We start from the raw sequence: 16,287 nt of genomic DNA, 5'->3' as shown, positions 1-16,287 counted from the left end.
TTAATATTTTTGCATTATAAAAAATGAGCGTCTGAGAAATTGGATTTCCAAAACTGGCACAGTAGGTTATATTTTTCTTTTCTTTTAACATTTATTTGTATAAAATACCAAGTTAATGTATATGGGGATTTATAGAAGCTTTACTTTAATATAAAAATTTTTTACTAATTTTTTACCGATTATATACAAGTACTTTATGCTGCTCAGCAAGACGCAACACGTAGCGCGATTATGATTATGTTTTATCAGTATTATTACAGTCAAATATTTAGTTTCCGAAAAATAAGAAAGTTTTTATAGAAAGCTTATGTCAGTAATAGCAATCTTCTTCTATATATTTATAATATCAAACTTTTAATTCATTAAAATTATATCGAGTTTAATGTTGCAATATACAAATTTGAAAAGTATTCGCTCTCACTTCATTCGTAGCTTGGTTTAATGTTTACAGGAAGTTAGAAAGAGACCCAAGGAGGAAAAGCCTAAGGAAGAGTTTGACGAGGAAGCTGATGAACAAAAGCTAAGGGAGGAATCCGGCCTTTCGAGAACCGGTAGACTGTTCGGCGGTCTGATCAACGACTTTAAGAGAAAAGCTCCATTTTATTTATCTGACTTCAAGGACGCCCTTGCACTTCAGTGCGTCGCGTCTTTCATTTTCTTATATTTCGCCTGCTTGTCGCCCATCATTACTTTCGGTGGTCTCCTCAGCGAGGCCACCGGAAAGAACATGGCCGCCATGGAATCGTTAGTCTCCGGTTTCGTCTGTGGCATAGGATATGGCTTTTTCTCTGGTCAGCCTTTGACTATACTCGGTTCCACCGGTCCGGTTCTGGTTTTCGAGACGATCGTCTACGAATTCTGCAAGTTAGTCTTTATCTATCTGCACAAATCTATCTGGATTTTTATTAGATTTTATACCAATATTTTTTATATCTATTAATATTATAATAATTAATATCTTTTATATTATTATTTTATGAAAATATAGAGTGGATAATATTATAAATATATATAAAAATTATAATATTATGTGTAATTATGTGTAATTATATATCAAATATTATTTATCAACTTTTTTTTCTTCGAGATAATTTGATCAGATCACTATTCTTCTTGCAGGAAGGTTGACTGGAGTTATATGTCTTTCCGTTTTTGGATCGGTACATGGATTTCCGTAATTCTAATGATTCTCGTGGCTCTTGATGCAAGTGCTTGCGTTTGTTACATCACTCGATTTACGGAAGAAAATTTTGCTACCCTTATCGCCTTCATTTTTATCTATAAGGTGAGAAAAATCATACTGCTGTCCAAATTGGATATAACGTTGACGATATTCTATGGATTTTTGAAATCGTATTAAGGCATTTTAAAGGAGGCGTTTTATAGCATTTTTGTCTTTGTGATAAAATAATAAAATTATCCTTTAAATATTTTTATTATATTATCATAAAGACAGAAATGCTATTTATTTGATTATTCGAGTGAAATATCAGTTTTATAATACCGCTTAACTCGAGAGCTAAGTGCACAGATTTTTATAAATAAAATATTATAATTAATATATTTTTATATATTAATTTTAGGCTATCGAAAATGTGTTGTCGATCGGCAAGAAATATCCTCTAAATACCTATTCCAGTCAAACACTGGATTACGATTGCTGGTGCAAACCACCAAACATTAGTTTGCCATCCAGTTATGACAACATGAATTGGACGACATTGGATAAAACAGCTTGCGAGGTAATGACATCCGAAATAATGTTAAACGAGAGGTTAAGCCTACAACAATTTGCTTAGTGTTAACCAAACGCAATAGATTGTTCTCTCGATGTCTAAATTTTAAGTACATTGATATGACTATATAATATTCCTAGCACAAAAAAGTTTACGGAAATTTGGGAAAAAAGATCTTTTTTTATTTTTTTGCTACATTTTTCCAGATTTTTCTTTTAAAATAATATTATCTTTATTGTTTCCTATGTCAATTATTTCACAACATTTCTTCATATTTGAAAGGTTTAAGAAATTTCTCAAAAAAGTCCGCTTTTGTTCTATTTCGCGAAAAAAATTAAAAAAATATGGTTTTTTGTTCAATTTTATTTTTCTAAAAAATTAAGAACACTACTTCACATTATTATAGTTGTTTTTCCATATTTTTCAAAAAAATAATCTGGTTTTTTCTCAATTTTTTTTAATTAAAAATACTGTATGATTGTATTACAAGATTATTGAATCAACTTTTATTTGAGCTATTCGTGTAGCCTCGTGTTATAACAAAAATTGCACTCTATTTGAATGTCAGCTCGGTTTATACTTTTATTGATAAGAAACACCGAACACACAAACGTCTCGTTACGCTGAATCGCAACAATCAATTACATATGCTCTTTGCTTCTTTTTATATGCTCTTGAGAAATTACAGGTTCGAACATAACTAGATTACTAGGTGTTTCTGAATTTGCAAGAAAACACGAGGCAATCCAATTCGCTTCCTCTTTGATGCCGTGTTCGTTATTGCTTCTTTCAGAATTACAATGGCACTATGGTGGGTGATGGCTGCAGCGTACCGCATTATGTACCCGACGTGTTCCTTATGTCAATTATCCTATTCATGGGCACGTTTTTGTTATCGGTAGAGCTCAAGGATTTCAAAAACGCTTTATTCTTTCCCTCAAAGGTAACATATGCTTTAATTAAAGGAGAATGCAAGATCAATTTTTCTTTCAAGATAATATAGATACAAAAAGTTATAACATTGCTAGTTGTAAAATTATATTAGATAAAAATATAAATACACGTTTATTTTTATTATTAGGAATTCAATAGTTTATTAAAGCTTATCGTTACATCTATCGCGCAATTTTCTTTCATAACATTCCTATGTTACTTCAGGTGAGACAAGTGGTAAGCGACTTTGCAGTAATAATCGCGATATTCTCTATGAGCACATTGGATCATTTTGTGGGCATTCCAACGCCGAAATTGGAAGTGCCAACGGAGTTCAAGCCAACATTAGAGGGACGAGGATGGCTAATCTGGCCTTTTGAGAGAAATCCGTGGTGGAGTGCCATCGGGGCATGTCTTCCCGCTTTATTGGGCACTATATTGATCTTTATGGATCAGCAAATCACGGCCGTTATTGTTAATAGAAAAGAGAACAAGTTAAAGGTGAGCGATTATGTTGCTTCAACGATTATGTTTCTATTCATCGTCATCTACAAACGTTACATAAAATAGATGCGAAAGAGAGTTCAACAGTTCGCAATAACGCATCAACGATAGTACTGTATCTGTATGATCTTGGTGTGATGCTTTTCCAGAAAGGATGTGGGTACCATCTGGATCTTTTCATCCTGGCGATCCTGATCGAGATATGCTCGGTAATGGGACTTCCATGGTTCGTCGCAGCGACAGTACTCTCCATAAATCACGTGAACTCGTTGAAGTTGGAATCCGAGTGTGCCGCGCCAGGCGAGAAGCCGCAATTTTTAGGTGTCCGCGAGCAGAGGGTTACTCATATACTTATCTTTCTGATGATCGGATGCTCGGTACTCTTAACACCGATGCTGAGGAACATACCGATGCCGGTGCTGTTCGGTGTCTTCCTGTACATGGGCGCCGCGTCGTTGAAAGGTCTTCAATTCTTCGATAGGATTCTGATAATGTTGATGCCCGTTAAATATCAGCCGGACTACATGTTTCTTCGCCAGGTAAGCAAATGGTTTCGAACGCTTCGATAATCTGAAAATAAGTCCAAATTATTCAAAATTTGTTTTTTGTTTCGTGCAGGAATTATTATTACTAATAAAATATTCTAGAACGTTTTTTTTTTTCAAATTTTATTTAATTCTTACTATTTTGAAGCCACGTAAATCCAATACTTGAAGCAAGTATGTATTTTTAGGTCCCGTTGAAACGAGTACACATGTTCACTGCAATTCAGCTTACTTGCCTCGCCTGCCTGTGGCTCATAAAATCTTTCAGTCACACCTCTATTCTGTTTCCTTTAATGGTGAGTAATTAATCTAAGAATCCGTCGATGATTACTTAACGGTATTCGTAATTCTCCTGAACTATTAATTTAAATTTGACAATAGAAAAATTACGATTACATTCAAACAGAAGTACATTATCGTTTTGTTTTGGATACTTGCAAGAAAACTTCTATAAGAAAAAAAAAACAGTTAACATATTCAATAAATTAATTTACTTAAGTTGATATTTATTGTTAAAGCTCTTATAATTTTGCTAAGAAAATCAATAAGTTTTTTCGATAAAATCATCTTATATATGCCGATGTATTTTAATATTAGATTCTTATTGTAGCAGCCATAAAGCCGAAAGTTAATTAATCTCTGGATTGGTATATTTTGAAATAAAAAAAAAAAAAAAAAACAAAGTGACATCTTTTCAAGGGTAATTCAACTTGTGTAAAACTTTGCAGCTCGTGGTAATGATCGGCATACGCAAATCCCTGGATTTGATGTTTACGCAACGCGAACTGAAAATCCTCGACGACATAATGCCGGAACCAAGCAAGAAACACGCCGACGATCTTCGTAAGCTGGAGAACGGCGAGGTTAGCACCGCGACACGAATATTAAACGCCATCACCTGTCGCAAATAGCATACAGACGGTGATCGCGTGGCGAACCCAGCTCGCCCCGTGGTCACCATAACTCTCTCCGACTTTGGGGAACCCGCCCTTTGTAGAAGAAACGATGTATACTACGACGAGTGATCGGACGAATGTCACCTGAAACGAATTAGTTTTTCGTCGCTGCGCGGAACAAAGTAAAGATATAGGATCTCCGAACATGAGGCTAGAATATAATTTAATTTAAAGCGCATAATTATACATATGTCGGATAATTTAAGAGTGCCAAATTCGGCCTTTAATAATTTAAAAAGGAAAAGTACGAACGGACCAATGATTTCTATGCAAAACGCACACTTTTTACTCTTTCGTCGAAACAACACTTTGCTCCTTTTTTTGTGGTCAAGATTTTTTTTTATTTTCGCAAATGACCGCTTGAAAACATAAGGATGACGAGAATGGTGCTATGCAAAAAAAAAAACATTCCGAAAATGAACGTAGGACTGCGTCTTCAGTCTGTAGAAATTTTTTGAAATGTGAAATTTGCCATTTTACGAAAATATATGACATTGTTATTTTTGAGCATTTATGCGACAAATTTTTATATATTCTTCAACGAACCGGAAAAGGTTTCGACATCAAAGGCCATTCTCTCGTCTTCCACGCGAAATATGTGCCAAACCATCTTTATCCTCAAGTCCAGGTGGTGTACCGACCGACCAGTATTAAAGTAAATGTAATACATTGTTGTTGAATTTTTGAACACGGTAGACACTTTTTTGGATACCGCAATCTTAAACGTTTTTATCGATAGCATCGTTGTTGTAGCGAGATTAAAGTAATGTGTTGAGTGTTGATCGTTTTTTGCGAGCGCTTCGAACACGTCGACGGCTACTTGAAATTTTATTTTGGAGCACTTTGCTCCAGATTATTGCCGATTATTCTTCAATGGTGAACCGCGCGCGATGAATTTTTATCGGTGTCTTTATTGATGTATGATGTCTTTAGTGGGATTATATATAATTATCTTTGTTTATATATATATATATATATATATATATATATATATATATATATGTTGGTTATACGACCTTAGGCGAATTTAAGATAGTGATAGAGAAATGCAGTCTTCTATTTCATTATTACGTCGTAATATAATTAAAATCGAATAATACTCTTACGAGTATAATAGTTACAAGCATAGTCGCGCTATTAACAGTAATTAAGGAAAATTATTGTTGCAAGGTAAGCAATATTGTACATTTTTGTTTGTACATTCGAATAAATTAAAGAGTACTTCTTCTATATAATTTAATACATTCCAATATTACAGCAAAAGGCTGTTTGAAACAAAATCAGTTCACCATGGGAGAGTAGAGACGTTCGCTGTATTGCGAATTTTTTTAAATATAGTCAGAGTTAATCGACTATTAAATTATTAAACGGAAAGCAGGTTGCCTATTATCCAAATAATATCAACGAAGATATTCATCGAGTAGCGATCGACACACCGCGATCGATATTCGCGACGTGGCGAGGTGAACGAATATCTGTTGCATTTAATGTATCGCCGTGTCGCTAATATCCCTCTCTGTGAATCATTCGAGACACTTGTATCGATTTAATGCGCCATCGTACACAGTTCATTTATTTTAAATCATGTAAAAATACATTATTGTTTCGAAACACACGAAACCTCTTTATAATTCAACATCTCCTAACACAATTAACGGATTCATATAATGTAAATGTTCGTCTGCCTGAGAAAGAGAGATTCTGTTTATCTCTCACAATACTCACAATACAAAATATCAAAATGTCTGATATATAATATTATTCAAAAATTATTATTAATTGAAAAACACACATGACATCATACAAGAAGATGGAAGGAGAGAATGCGAAGTATATTAATATGAATAACAAATAGCTTAATTGTGACACATGTTTCATCATAATTAACGATAAATTAACGATAAATTTATTTATGTGTACTGTGAAATTAATTTTTTGTTGCTGCGTTTTTGTTTTGCTCTTTAATATTTTGTATTTGGGTTGCACATTTTATTTTATAATTTAACTAAATTTATGTATAGGAACCCTACTTTTAATAACTAAATTGCAAAAATAATAAATAACATTTATTACACTAATATTTATTATCGAGAAAAGATTCTTGTTTAATTTTTTTCGGAATTTGTTTTATAAATATATGTCAAAAATTAATAACAATGATACTTTTTTATTATAATTTTACGAAGATCAAAATAAGCGGAAAAAATGGATATATTACATATAAAACGGTGTAACCATTATTATATGTAATTTTTCATACAATACAGTAGAATAACATCAGTTAAAAGAATGTAATACTTATTTTGACGCGAGTAAACTATTAAATGAGGCGTCGCACCGTGTAATACCTGACAGCATGCGTTCGTTGTTAATGCAATTAAAGACAGAATAACTGAGCGGAAGCACAGCATGACTCACGGAGGAGAATGATGATTCAGCAAGAGAAAATGAGAGAGCAACTGAAAGAAATCACACACGAGCCGGACAAACACGGAGATATCGATACGGAAATCACAAACGAAAAAAATGCCAGTTGTCGAATCCTCCGCCTGTTATTGGTACGTCACCATAAGTGCACGTCCGTAGTTTCGCCGCATAAACCGGCAGTCATATTCTTTTCGCAAACAAATGATTCAGCGAACATCCTACATCCGTTTGTAATCGAAGAGACTTTTCGACGAACGCAAACGCGACGATGCACAATACGATAGATGCGTTTCGATAATAATCATGCGCCACTGAGCTAAATGCAATAACAGCATGTTAATTTTTTGCAAATTATATACGATAACAAGGATATGCAGCCACTTACAGTTGAAGATCAAAACGTAACTGTGTGTTTAATCATTAAATTATTAAAAATATTGACAAATGTTAAGATATTAAAATATGTCTTTGCACATTTGTATTTATTCTCAAATAATATTTAATATTACTGTGAATAATACTTCCTCTTAGGATATAAACAATTAATGTCGATCGTTATCAATTAACATACCACACAGTATAAAATAATATCGATCTTGATCATAATTCTTAAGATAAACGAATTCGTCACTTATTAAAATTATTCCCCCCTTCCCTCAAAAGAAGAAAAAAATAACACGAAATTGCCGATATAATTTTATATTCTCATCATGGACTCGTCGCACTAATTTTTCTATTGTGTATTCTCCTATTAGAATTATCTACAAATCTATATACCAAGTCACACCCTTGTAAATTTATTCATAGTGTTACGTGATGTCCCTGACCGATCGTTATTACTTCCTCACATACACTTATAATTTATTACGCTATGTATAATTGACCAGCTCATGTGAAATATATGCTGGCAAGCAACGTATCACGCCTGCTTCCCAGCAGTTTGAAGGCAACGCAAAGTTCGCTTGAATTTATGCATGGCCTGATAGAAATTCATCGCGCATCAAGGTTGAGATTCAAACTATTGTTTCATTCGTCCTGCAGGATCATAACGAAACGATGGGCTACGGACCCCCGGGAAACATTCAGATCTCTTTGGCTAACGGGAACATCATGAAAATTCCTCTGGCGAGTATCAATATCAGCGAGGAGGTGAACAAAACTGGTATTTGGCAACAAGTTAACGAGAGCAACGAAAAAACAAAACAGTCAAAATCATTGATCAAGTAAGTACTAAAGTTTCCGATAATTTTACACATTTGTTGCAAAAATTCTTATAAAAAAGCATGCAAATAAAATTTTCGAGTAATTTCTAATTAATAACATTAATAAATATTAAAGAAGAAATTTTTGTATTACTTTTCAATGACTATTAATTTTAATTTAAAGATTATTATTCTGTCTTCTTACTTACACCTTATTTTATTTCTAACTAGCTATGCCCTGCCACGCGTTGCTGTGGCTCTCTATTCTTACGCTACGTTTTTTTCAAATTTTCTTTGCTTTCGTTGTTTAACTTTCAAGAGCCTTGCTTTACTGTTGCTCTTTTTATTTTATTTTTGAATAAACATTTATCCATCTTTAATAAATCTAATATTCATTTATTCACGTACTTCTAACTTTTTTTTCTAAAAGCTGCCATAAATTTAGAAATCCATTCAAAAGACTGTTTTAAATAAGTTCCTTTTTTTTCAATAAAATAACAGCCATTTTTCTTATTACTTTAATTTAAACACAATAGAAACATTCTTCGCCTCTCCCGGTCTCTCCCGGTCTCTACCCGTCTCTCCCCGTCTCTCCCTGTCACTCCCGGTCTTGCCCCGTCTCTCCTGGTCTCTCCCCGTCTCTTCCCGTCTTTACTCGTCTCTCCCGGTCTCTCCCGGTCTCTCCCCGTTTCTTTCCGTCTCTCCCGGTCTCTCCCCGTCTCTACCGGTCTCTCCTCGTCTCTTCCCGTCTTTCCCGGTCTCTCCCGGTCTCTTCCCGTCTCTCCCGGTCTCTCTCCATCTCTACCCGTCTCTCCCCGTCTCTCCCGGTCTCTCCCGGTCTCTCCCGGTCTCTCCCGGTCTCTTCCGGTCTCTCCCGGTCTCTCCCGTCTCTCCCGGTCTCTTCCCGTCTTTCCCAGTCTCTTCCCGTCTCTCCCCGTCTCTCCCGGTCTCTTCCCGTCTCTCCCCGTCTCTCCCCGTCTCTCCCTGTCTCACCTCGTCTCTCCCGGTCTCTACCCGTCTCTCCCCATCACTCCCGGTCTCTCCCCGTCTCTCCCTGTCTCTCCTCGTCTCTCCCTGTCTCTTCCCGTCTCTCCCGGTCTCTCCCCGTCTCTCCCCGTTTCTCTCCGTCTCCAATACGTCTAAATTCAATACAACATTGTGTCAAAATTACAAAAAAATATCATTTAAAAAATATTGTTTAAAATTAAATTATGGTCATCATTAAATTTTTTGAACAATGATAATACAATATTAATAGCTTTCGAATAAAAAGTAAAAATATTATAACATGGATATCAATTTCTAATTGTTTTTACCTAATTTTTAAAACTGATCAAGTTTGTAATTGTCTAACGAAGTGTGGGAAAGCAAAAGAAGAATCCGAAGAAAGACAACTCGCTATTAGCCGCCGATGAGACAACGAGGCTGACGACAATGACCGAAGAAGATGAAGATGACAGTGGAATATCGATCAAGGTGACACACGTAAATGATTCTAAGTTCTAACTACCATCACCAAAACACCGACAATTCATATGGCAAGACACACAGCAAGAGCACCAATATACCGGCATGCAACGCCCAAATCCCATGCACCGCCGCTGTGAGTAAATTTACAAACGAGGATGGCATGACAATCCTCGCCGAGTCGACTTAAAAAGCAAATTCTAACGCGGGCGACTCATTGTAGAAAATCTGAATTTTCATAGACGACGACAATTACATTTTTATTACGTAACAATATGACGGTAACTAAGCATAAAATATTAATTTGTGATTGCACAAAATTTCGTGACAATTTTTAATTGATTTTTATTTTTTATTTATCGTAAACTTGCATAAATACCGTTATAATTATGCAATGTATTTAAAAAAGTACAACAAAAAATATTTTATATTTATTATTATTATAAGAAATCTGTTTCTGTTTATATTTCTATCATGTATGATTAAGGGTATTTTATTTTTTTCGTCGCATAATAATATAATCGTCTATGAGATGCAACTTTGCAATTCTTGCTTATGCTCTTAGAAATATATATACTTAGCTCAGTGTAGATACAAGAGCAATTAATTAAATAATTAAATGGTCTATATATAGATCTAATTTCATCTGCTTGCATTTCTTATTATTTATCTTCCTATTTAGAGTGATTAATTATCTTTCTGAAATGTATTACATGCAGTTTTTCGTGTAAAAGTAATCTTAGATTATTGAAAAATTACAAATTTGCACAATATGCTACTATGATCAAAAAGTATCGAGATTGATTTATTTAAACTACACGCGTGCAAGATAGCACTGTTGTTTTTTTGCAGATGTTGAGAAGGATTACTTTGAAAGTAATAAAATAAATTTTTATAAATAAATTTAAATCTTACATTTTATTGAACCATTTCCAATACTTCTTGATCGCAGTAGTATAAAAGAAAGAAGAAACAAACTAATACAATGTTTTCTTACTTTGTAACATGAGATAAAACTTTTTTTTCTTTTTTTGTTCTTAGTAATAGTAATAGTTGCTTTTTATTACTGCATGAAAAAATTATTTTTTTGTTGTGCTAATAAGATGGATATATTAAATATATTTTTTCCTACATTTACTTAATAATCATTATTAAAATTAAGCAATTATATTTTGCATATTGCAAATTATTATCACAAGATAATTTTCAAAAGGTATCATAATATATGTATATATTTTTTTATATGTGTATGTATCTTTTATATGTATATTTATGTGCAATGTACGCAGTGCTTTAAATTAACCGTATTACCTTTTTTCAGCAATAGATGGTTATCGGAAATTGGAAGAAAACATTTTCATTACCAAAGCCTATTTAAATTATCTAACGATACCATTTTGGTTTTCTAGAACTACAGGGTAATCTGGACCAAGTACGAATTTTGAATAAAAACAAAGATTGAATAGGGTATTATTCGATTTATTAGATAACTAGAACTTTTAAGAATAAATAACTTTTTGCTTAAACTTTTTTTATATTACTTATGATTTTAAAGAAAAATAAAAAAATATTAGATTATGAGTACTGAGTAGAAACGCAATGATAAAAACAAAAATCTCAGTATTTTAAGTATATGCTCGCAAATAAACTTGTATTTTTCTTTAATGCACTTTTATCTATGTGCGTCGTCATACATCCTTATAGGTAGTATAGATAGCATAGGTAGTTTGACGTACCTTGTAAGTTTTACACAATGTAATATATAAAATAATATAATGTGTATAAAATGTATAAATATATATAATATATATGTAATAAAATAAATAATAAAATATAATATATAAATATATATAATAAAGATATAATATATAAAATGTGTAGTATATATAAAAAATATTTAATTTATTTCATTAATTAATAATTTTATAACTATTTTATTTTATTAATAAATTAATATATTTCTTTCATAAAATTAAGATTTATAAATAAATAAAAAATGTGAACAAATATATGTTAAAAAGTAAATTTCTGTATCTTTTTTGTATCTTTTTCTAAATACATAATGTCTATAATTAAATCTATAATTTTCTAAATTCTTAAAGAATTTACAAAATGTAGAAGAAGGTTACCAATATTGGCATGCCACATTGCTTTCGGATATACAGTGTATATATATCTTAAACAAAAGAAAAAAGAAAAATAAAATTTAAATAAAAAATAAAACTTTAATAACATAAATATAAATTAAAAAGTGTCTTCTATTAGATGGTATAATAATCTTTACGATATTGTTTCATATTTTGTAATAATTAATGTTTTTACAAGATAACCAAAAACAAATGTATGAGATGAGCCCTAAAAACTGAAACAGTAAGCTACATTTTCCTTTAATATAAGTTATTTGTATAACAAATTAATAATTTACAAGTTTAACAACGTATAAAAATTTCTATAAGCCTTTTCGATGTAAAACATTTTTGGTTTGATTATACTTTATAATGTTCCACAAATCCCAACAAGTAACGAAACTAAAGGTTAAATTAGATTAGATTCGTTTTAAGTATATTTAATTTAGGAAAAAGCCATAAATATAAACTATGGATTTTTATTTCTTTATCTAAGCAGATCACGTTTTTATATTAATATTAATACAGTGTAATATTTAGTTCCCAAAAATAAGAGGATGTCGTTATAAAATAAGAGGAAGTCTATGTCGATCAGTATTGACGACCTTCTTCTAATTATTAAAAATAGATCAATATATTCATCTTGTCCGAATTTAAAAAGAACATATAAAGACAAGGACTAACTTAAAAAAAAAATTAATAAATATTTCAATTCAATATTTCAGGTAGATTTAATACGATCCAAGGAAAGCATCAGTCCTTTAAAAGCAAATGGTACTACCTCAGCAGAGACTTCCGTTTAACAAGAAGAAAACAAAAACAAACATATATTAATGTAGTACACAAGTTTCTTTAATTGATTGCTTCAAAACTTTCTTTCATAAGATAAGAATAAAAATTGCAGAGTAGAAACTCTTATCTTATAAATTAAATCGACATGAAAGTCATAAAACATACCATTTAACTTTTTGTAAGTTTATATCCTTTTACAAAGTAACATCTATTCTCCTTTGCCTATATTATCCTTAATTAAATTACATTTGTATTATATTTAGTATAAACAATGTGCGTTGCTTGTTCGCGAGTATTCTGTAATTTATACTGAAATGTAAATGATCTAATATCCACCCATAGTCTCAATGTGTTTGTACATAGAAACAATTTAAGATTCGCCAATAGTATCCAATTGTGATTTAATAAAACCTCATTTTTCATCTCCGATAAAGTAATGATAATGACGTATTGCTACAAAACAGTTCATTTTTAGTAATTATTTATACTACAATTCAACTTTCTTAATATTATTGTATTTGAATTATAAGGGTATGTAAACATCGAGAAATAAAAAAAAATAGAAGAAAAAGATTCCAAATAATTCGAAAAATGTTTCGAAATAATAAAGGCATATTTATAGTAGGTACATGTTTTCCGTTCTAGTGAGTAACAAAAATAAAATACGGTAAAATTTGAAAAGATCTCTTACTGTTATGCAGCTTCTTTAGATAATACGATCTAGATTAACGACGTCTATTAACTGACAAATCAATAAGGACGTGTTTATGCTACAAAAATTTGTGAAAAACGCACATTTTTTCAACCGTGATATGATACTGAAAATAAGTCGCATTTATAAAATATGAATGCGAACTGCAAAATAAAATTCGAGTTTTTCTGGTTGAAATTTTTCAACGGAAAATTACTTTTTCTAGCGAATAATTCAGCTTCAACGCATTCAAATATTCGAATAATTATTACCGATAATTTTCACTCTTATAGATATATATTAAAATAAATAAGAAATAAAAATGATGTAGTAAAATAAAATAATAAATAATAGAATAATAGCATAGTATTGCGCAGGTGTCAAAATACCGTAAGTTGCAGGTTCGTGTGTGTGTGCCAGTTACAATTATTCGAATATTTGAACATTGACAGCTGTAAAATTTTAAGTTCGTATAAATCAAATTCTAATTCATATTATACAAATCAGAAAAATAGAAAAATGAGAATATTGTGTTACCGTGCAATAATACATGATTTTGCATGTAGCAATTAAGTAGTTCAAGTAACTTTATATTCATACCATGTATATGCCAAAGAAACCCCGCAATATGTAATACGTATATCAATACTTCCTTCGAGGGATATCTCATATGTTATTGCTAGTATCGTTAAATAGCAGTGCATATTAGAAAAAAGACAAAAATCTGATTAATAAAAAAATTGTTCTAATATTTTTTTATTCATTTTCTTCAATGATATTAATACGATACCTTGGGGGATAAGAATTGTGGAAGCTATTTCGTGAGCTGAGAGTAGAAAAAAAAATGTTGTATGTACAGATGAATTTGTTCCTTGTCCTTAAATCATAGAGTAATATTGACTCTTCTGGTCTCAAAAAATACTATCATTTTACTAATAAATTTTTTTACAAAAGCGGCCTTTTTAAATACAAAACTATGGAACAATCCTCTTCGAGACATTCATAAAGTAATCTCTCGCTTTGCATAAAGATAATCGAAATTGACTTAAAAAAAATTTTGTATAATATGCATAATAATCTAGTTTAGATAAAAGTTTATTCTCAAAGATGTCTAAAAAAGCACACAGCATATTTCTGTTGCTTCTTAAAACTTTCCAGTCTAGCTAAGATCTTGCCCATTCAATTTCCAAACTATTATCATAACTTTTTTAATATTTGGGCATGCCCAATTGCGACAATATTGAAATATTCTAATTATAGCGAAATTAATTTCTTTACCGCAAAATTTTTGACAAAAAATTTACGTATTATAAAAATATACAATGTGTAGAATGATAGAACAGTCCCTTGAAGGATATCCGTTGTTCAAGATTGAAGAGAAACAACATAACCGTCAATCTGCGATATGTAATAAATAATAATAATTTACAACTATAGTAAATAATAATAAAGATATTCTGTCGGAAAAATAAAGTTATTTGTTAATTAAAGTTATTTGAATTAATTAAATAAAAATCTTACAATATTTTTAAAATAATTTTTTAATTTTGTTTGTATATAGTAAAATCTGTTGTGATATAATTTGTTTCTTATTAAATTTATACCTCATAACAGAGATAATTAATTTTGAAGCTTTCCGACCGAATATTTGCGTAAACAAATAACTTGTACGAATCGAATATTTACTGAATAGAAAAATGTGCAAATTTTTTCTCAAACAATCTGTGATAAATTTATCAATAATGAAAAAAAAGGATTTTATTTATAAGAACTTAATTCCTCAGTTCGACTAATTACCAAATTTGTGGCATAAATATTCATAAAGAATTTCATAGAAAAATAAATAAGTGAGATATTTATTATATTTATTATATTTTTTACATGATCATTTTTTGCTAACAGATAGTTTGAGAAAATATATGTTAGTGGAATAAAAAAAAATGCGAAGAGATTACATCTTACAATATATGTATTTAACTCGTAGGAAAGCTCAAAAGAAGACCTACAGTTAAAACAATATGAAACATTTATATCATATTGGAAAGTATAACCGTGCATACTTTTAAGTATATTTTTACGTCAAGAAAGCGTGCTCCCACCCATATAAATCACTTAATTAAAATCATATATAAAATCTGTTTGCGGAGCGGATGTTATGATGTTAACTTCGTATGATGTAACATTTGGAGCCCAGAGTATCGTATAATAATGAAACAAATAAAAGAAGGGTGTGAAAGGCATGCCGCAATCTTAGGTGCGAAATTAAAATTTGCAAATAGTAAAATTCATGGATATAATGTATAGTATGGAAATAATTAAATTTATAAAGTGTATGATATGTATGCTAATGCGTTTTGACGGTGATCTTCGGCAAGTTAATTAGAAGAAATGTACTTTCATATTCAATTATATTCACGATTTCACGCGAATTTATGATGTGGCGGATGGGCTATAATCGCCGACGTAGTATTAATTGGTTGTGATTAGGTAGGGAAGACTGTATCTCGGAAACTAGTTTCCGAGTTGACAAGGAAAGTAGTTGATGCCTGTCATTGTATATTTAATCATGCTGTGTTACTTTAAATAAATAATGTGCAATTAAAACTGAAAGATTTACTTACAGTTTCCCATTACAAAATACATCGCAAAACGTGAGACTATGTTATCTATGTTATTGAACTGCATTAAAAAGCAAATTTTGTGTTGTATCTGTGCGTTTTTGATTTCACTATTTGTTATGTTTTGTTTATTTGAAACATTTCTGAGATGTAATAAAAAGCATGATTTGTAGGGAAGAAAATGAATTGTAAATTTGTTTTTGTGGAAAAAATGATTACGGATAATAGCATTAAAAAGAAAAGTTTATGTTACAAATCCGTATTAAAATTTTGTTTTATCATTCATAATA

The 16,287-nt window shown here is 31.1% G+C and overlaps 1 protein-coding gene across 13 annotated transcripts in view; it reads left to right on the top strand.

Moving 5' to 3' along the window:
- LOC105838746 (electroneutral sodium bicarbonate exchanger 1) overlaps positions 1-15,983 on the top strand; it is a 56,321-nt gene extending 40,338 nt beyond the window's left edge. For 10 of the 13 annotated variants that reach the window (XM_012684523.3, XM_012684521.3, XM_012684526.3 and 7 more), the window contains 11 exons: positions 452-864; positions 1,120-1,285; positions 1,584-1,742; positions 2,530-2,679; positions 2,895-3,170; positions 3,323-3,712; positions 3,907-4,014; positions 4,447-4,581; positions 8,143-8,324; positions 9,662-9,779; positions 12,622-15,983. In XM_012684523.3, coding sequence (XP_012539977.1) covers positions 452-864; positions 1,120-1,285; positions 1,584-1,742; positions 2,530-2,679; positions 2,895-3,170; positions 3,323-3,712; positions 3,907-4,014; positions 4,447-4,581; positions 8,143-8,324; positions 9,662-9,779; positions 12,622-12,699 — 2,175 coding nt within the window. In that variant the 3' untranslated portion in view covers positions 12,700-15,983. Of the gene's footprint in view, positions 1-451; positions 865-1,119; positions 1,286-1,583; positions 1,743-2,529; positions 2,680-2,894; positions 3,171-3,322; positions 3,713-3,906; positions 4,015-4,446; positions 4,582-8,142; positions 8,325-9,661; positions 9,907-11,091; positions 11,620-12,621 lie in introns of those variants that run through there. The other 3 variants (XR_001139240.3, XR_003626420.2, XR_001139241.3) reach the window with 2 other exon arrangements.
- The last annotated feature ends 304 nt before the right edge of the window (positions 15,984-16,287 follow it).

The sequence above is a fragment of the Monomorium pharaonis genome, chromosome 3 (assembly GCF_013373865.1).
Source record: "Monomorium pharaonis isolate MP-MQ-018 chromosome 3, ASM1337386v2, whole genome shotgun sequence".
Taxonomy (NCBI): Eukaryota; Metazoa; Arthropoda; class Insecta; order Hymenoptera; family Formicidae; genus Monomorium; species Monomorium pharaonis.
This window is presented reverse-complemented; position numbering and strand designations above follow the sequence as displayed.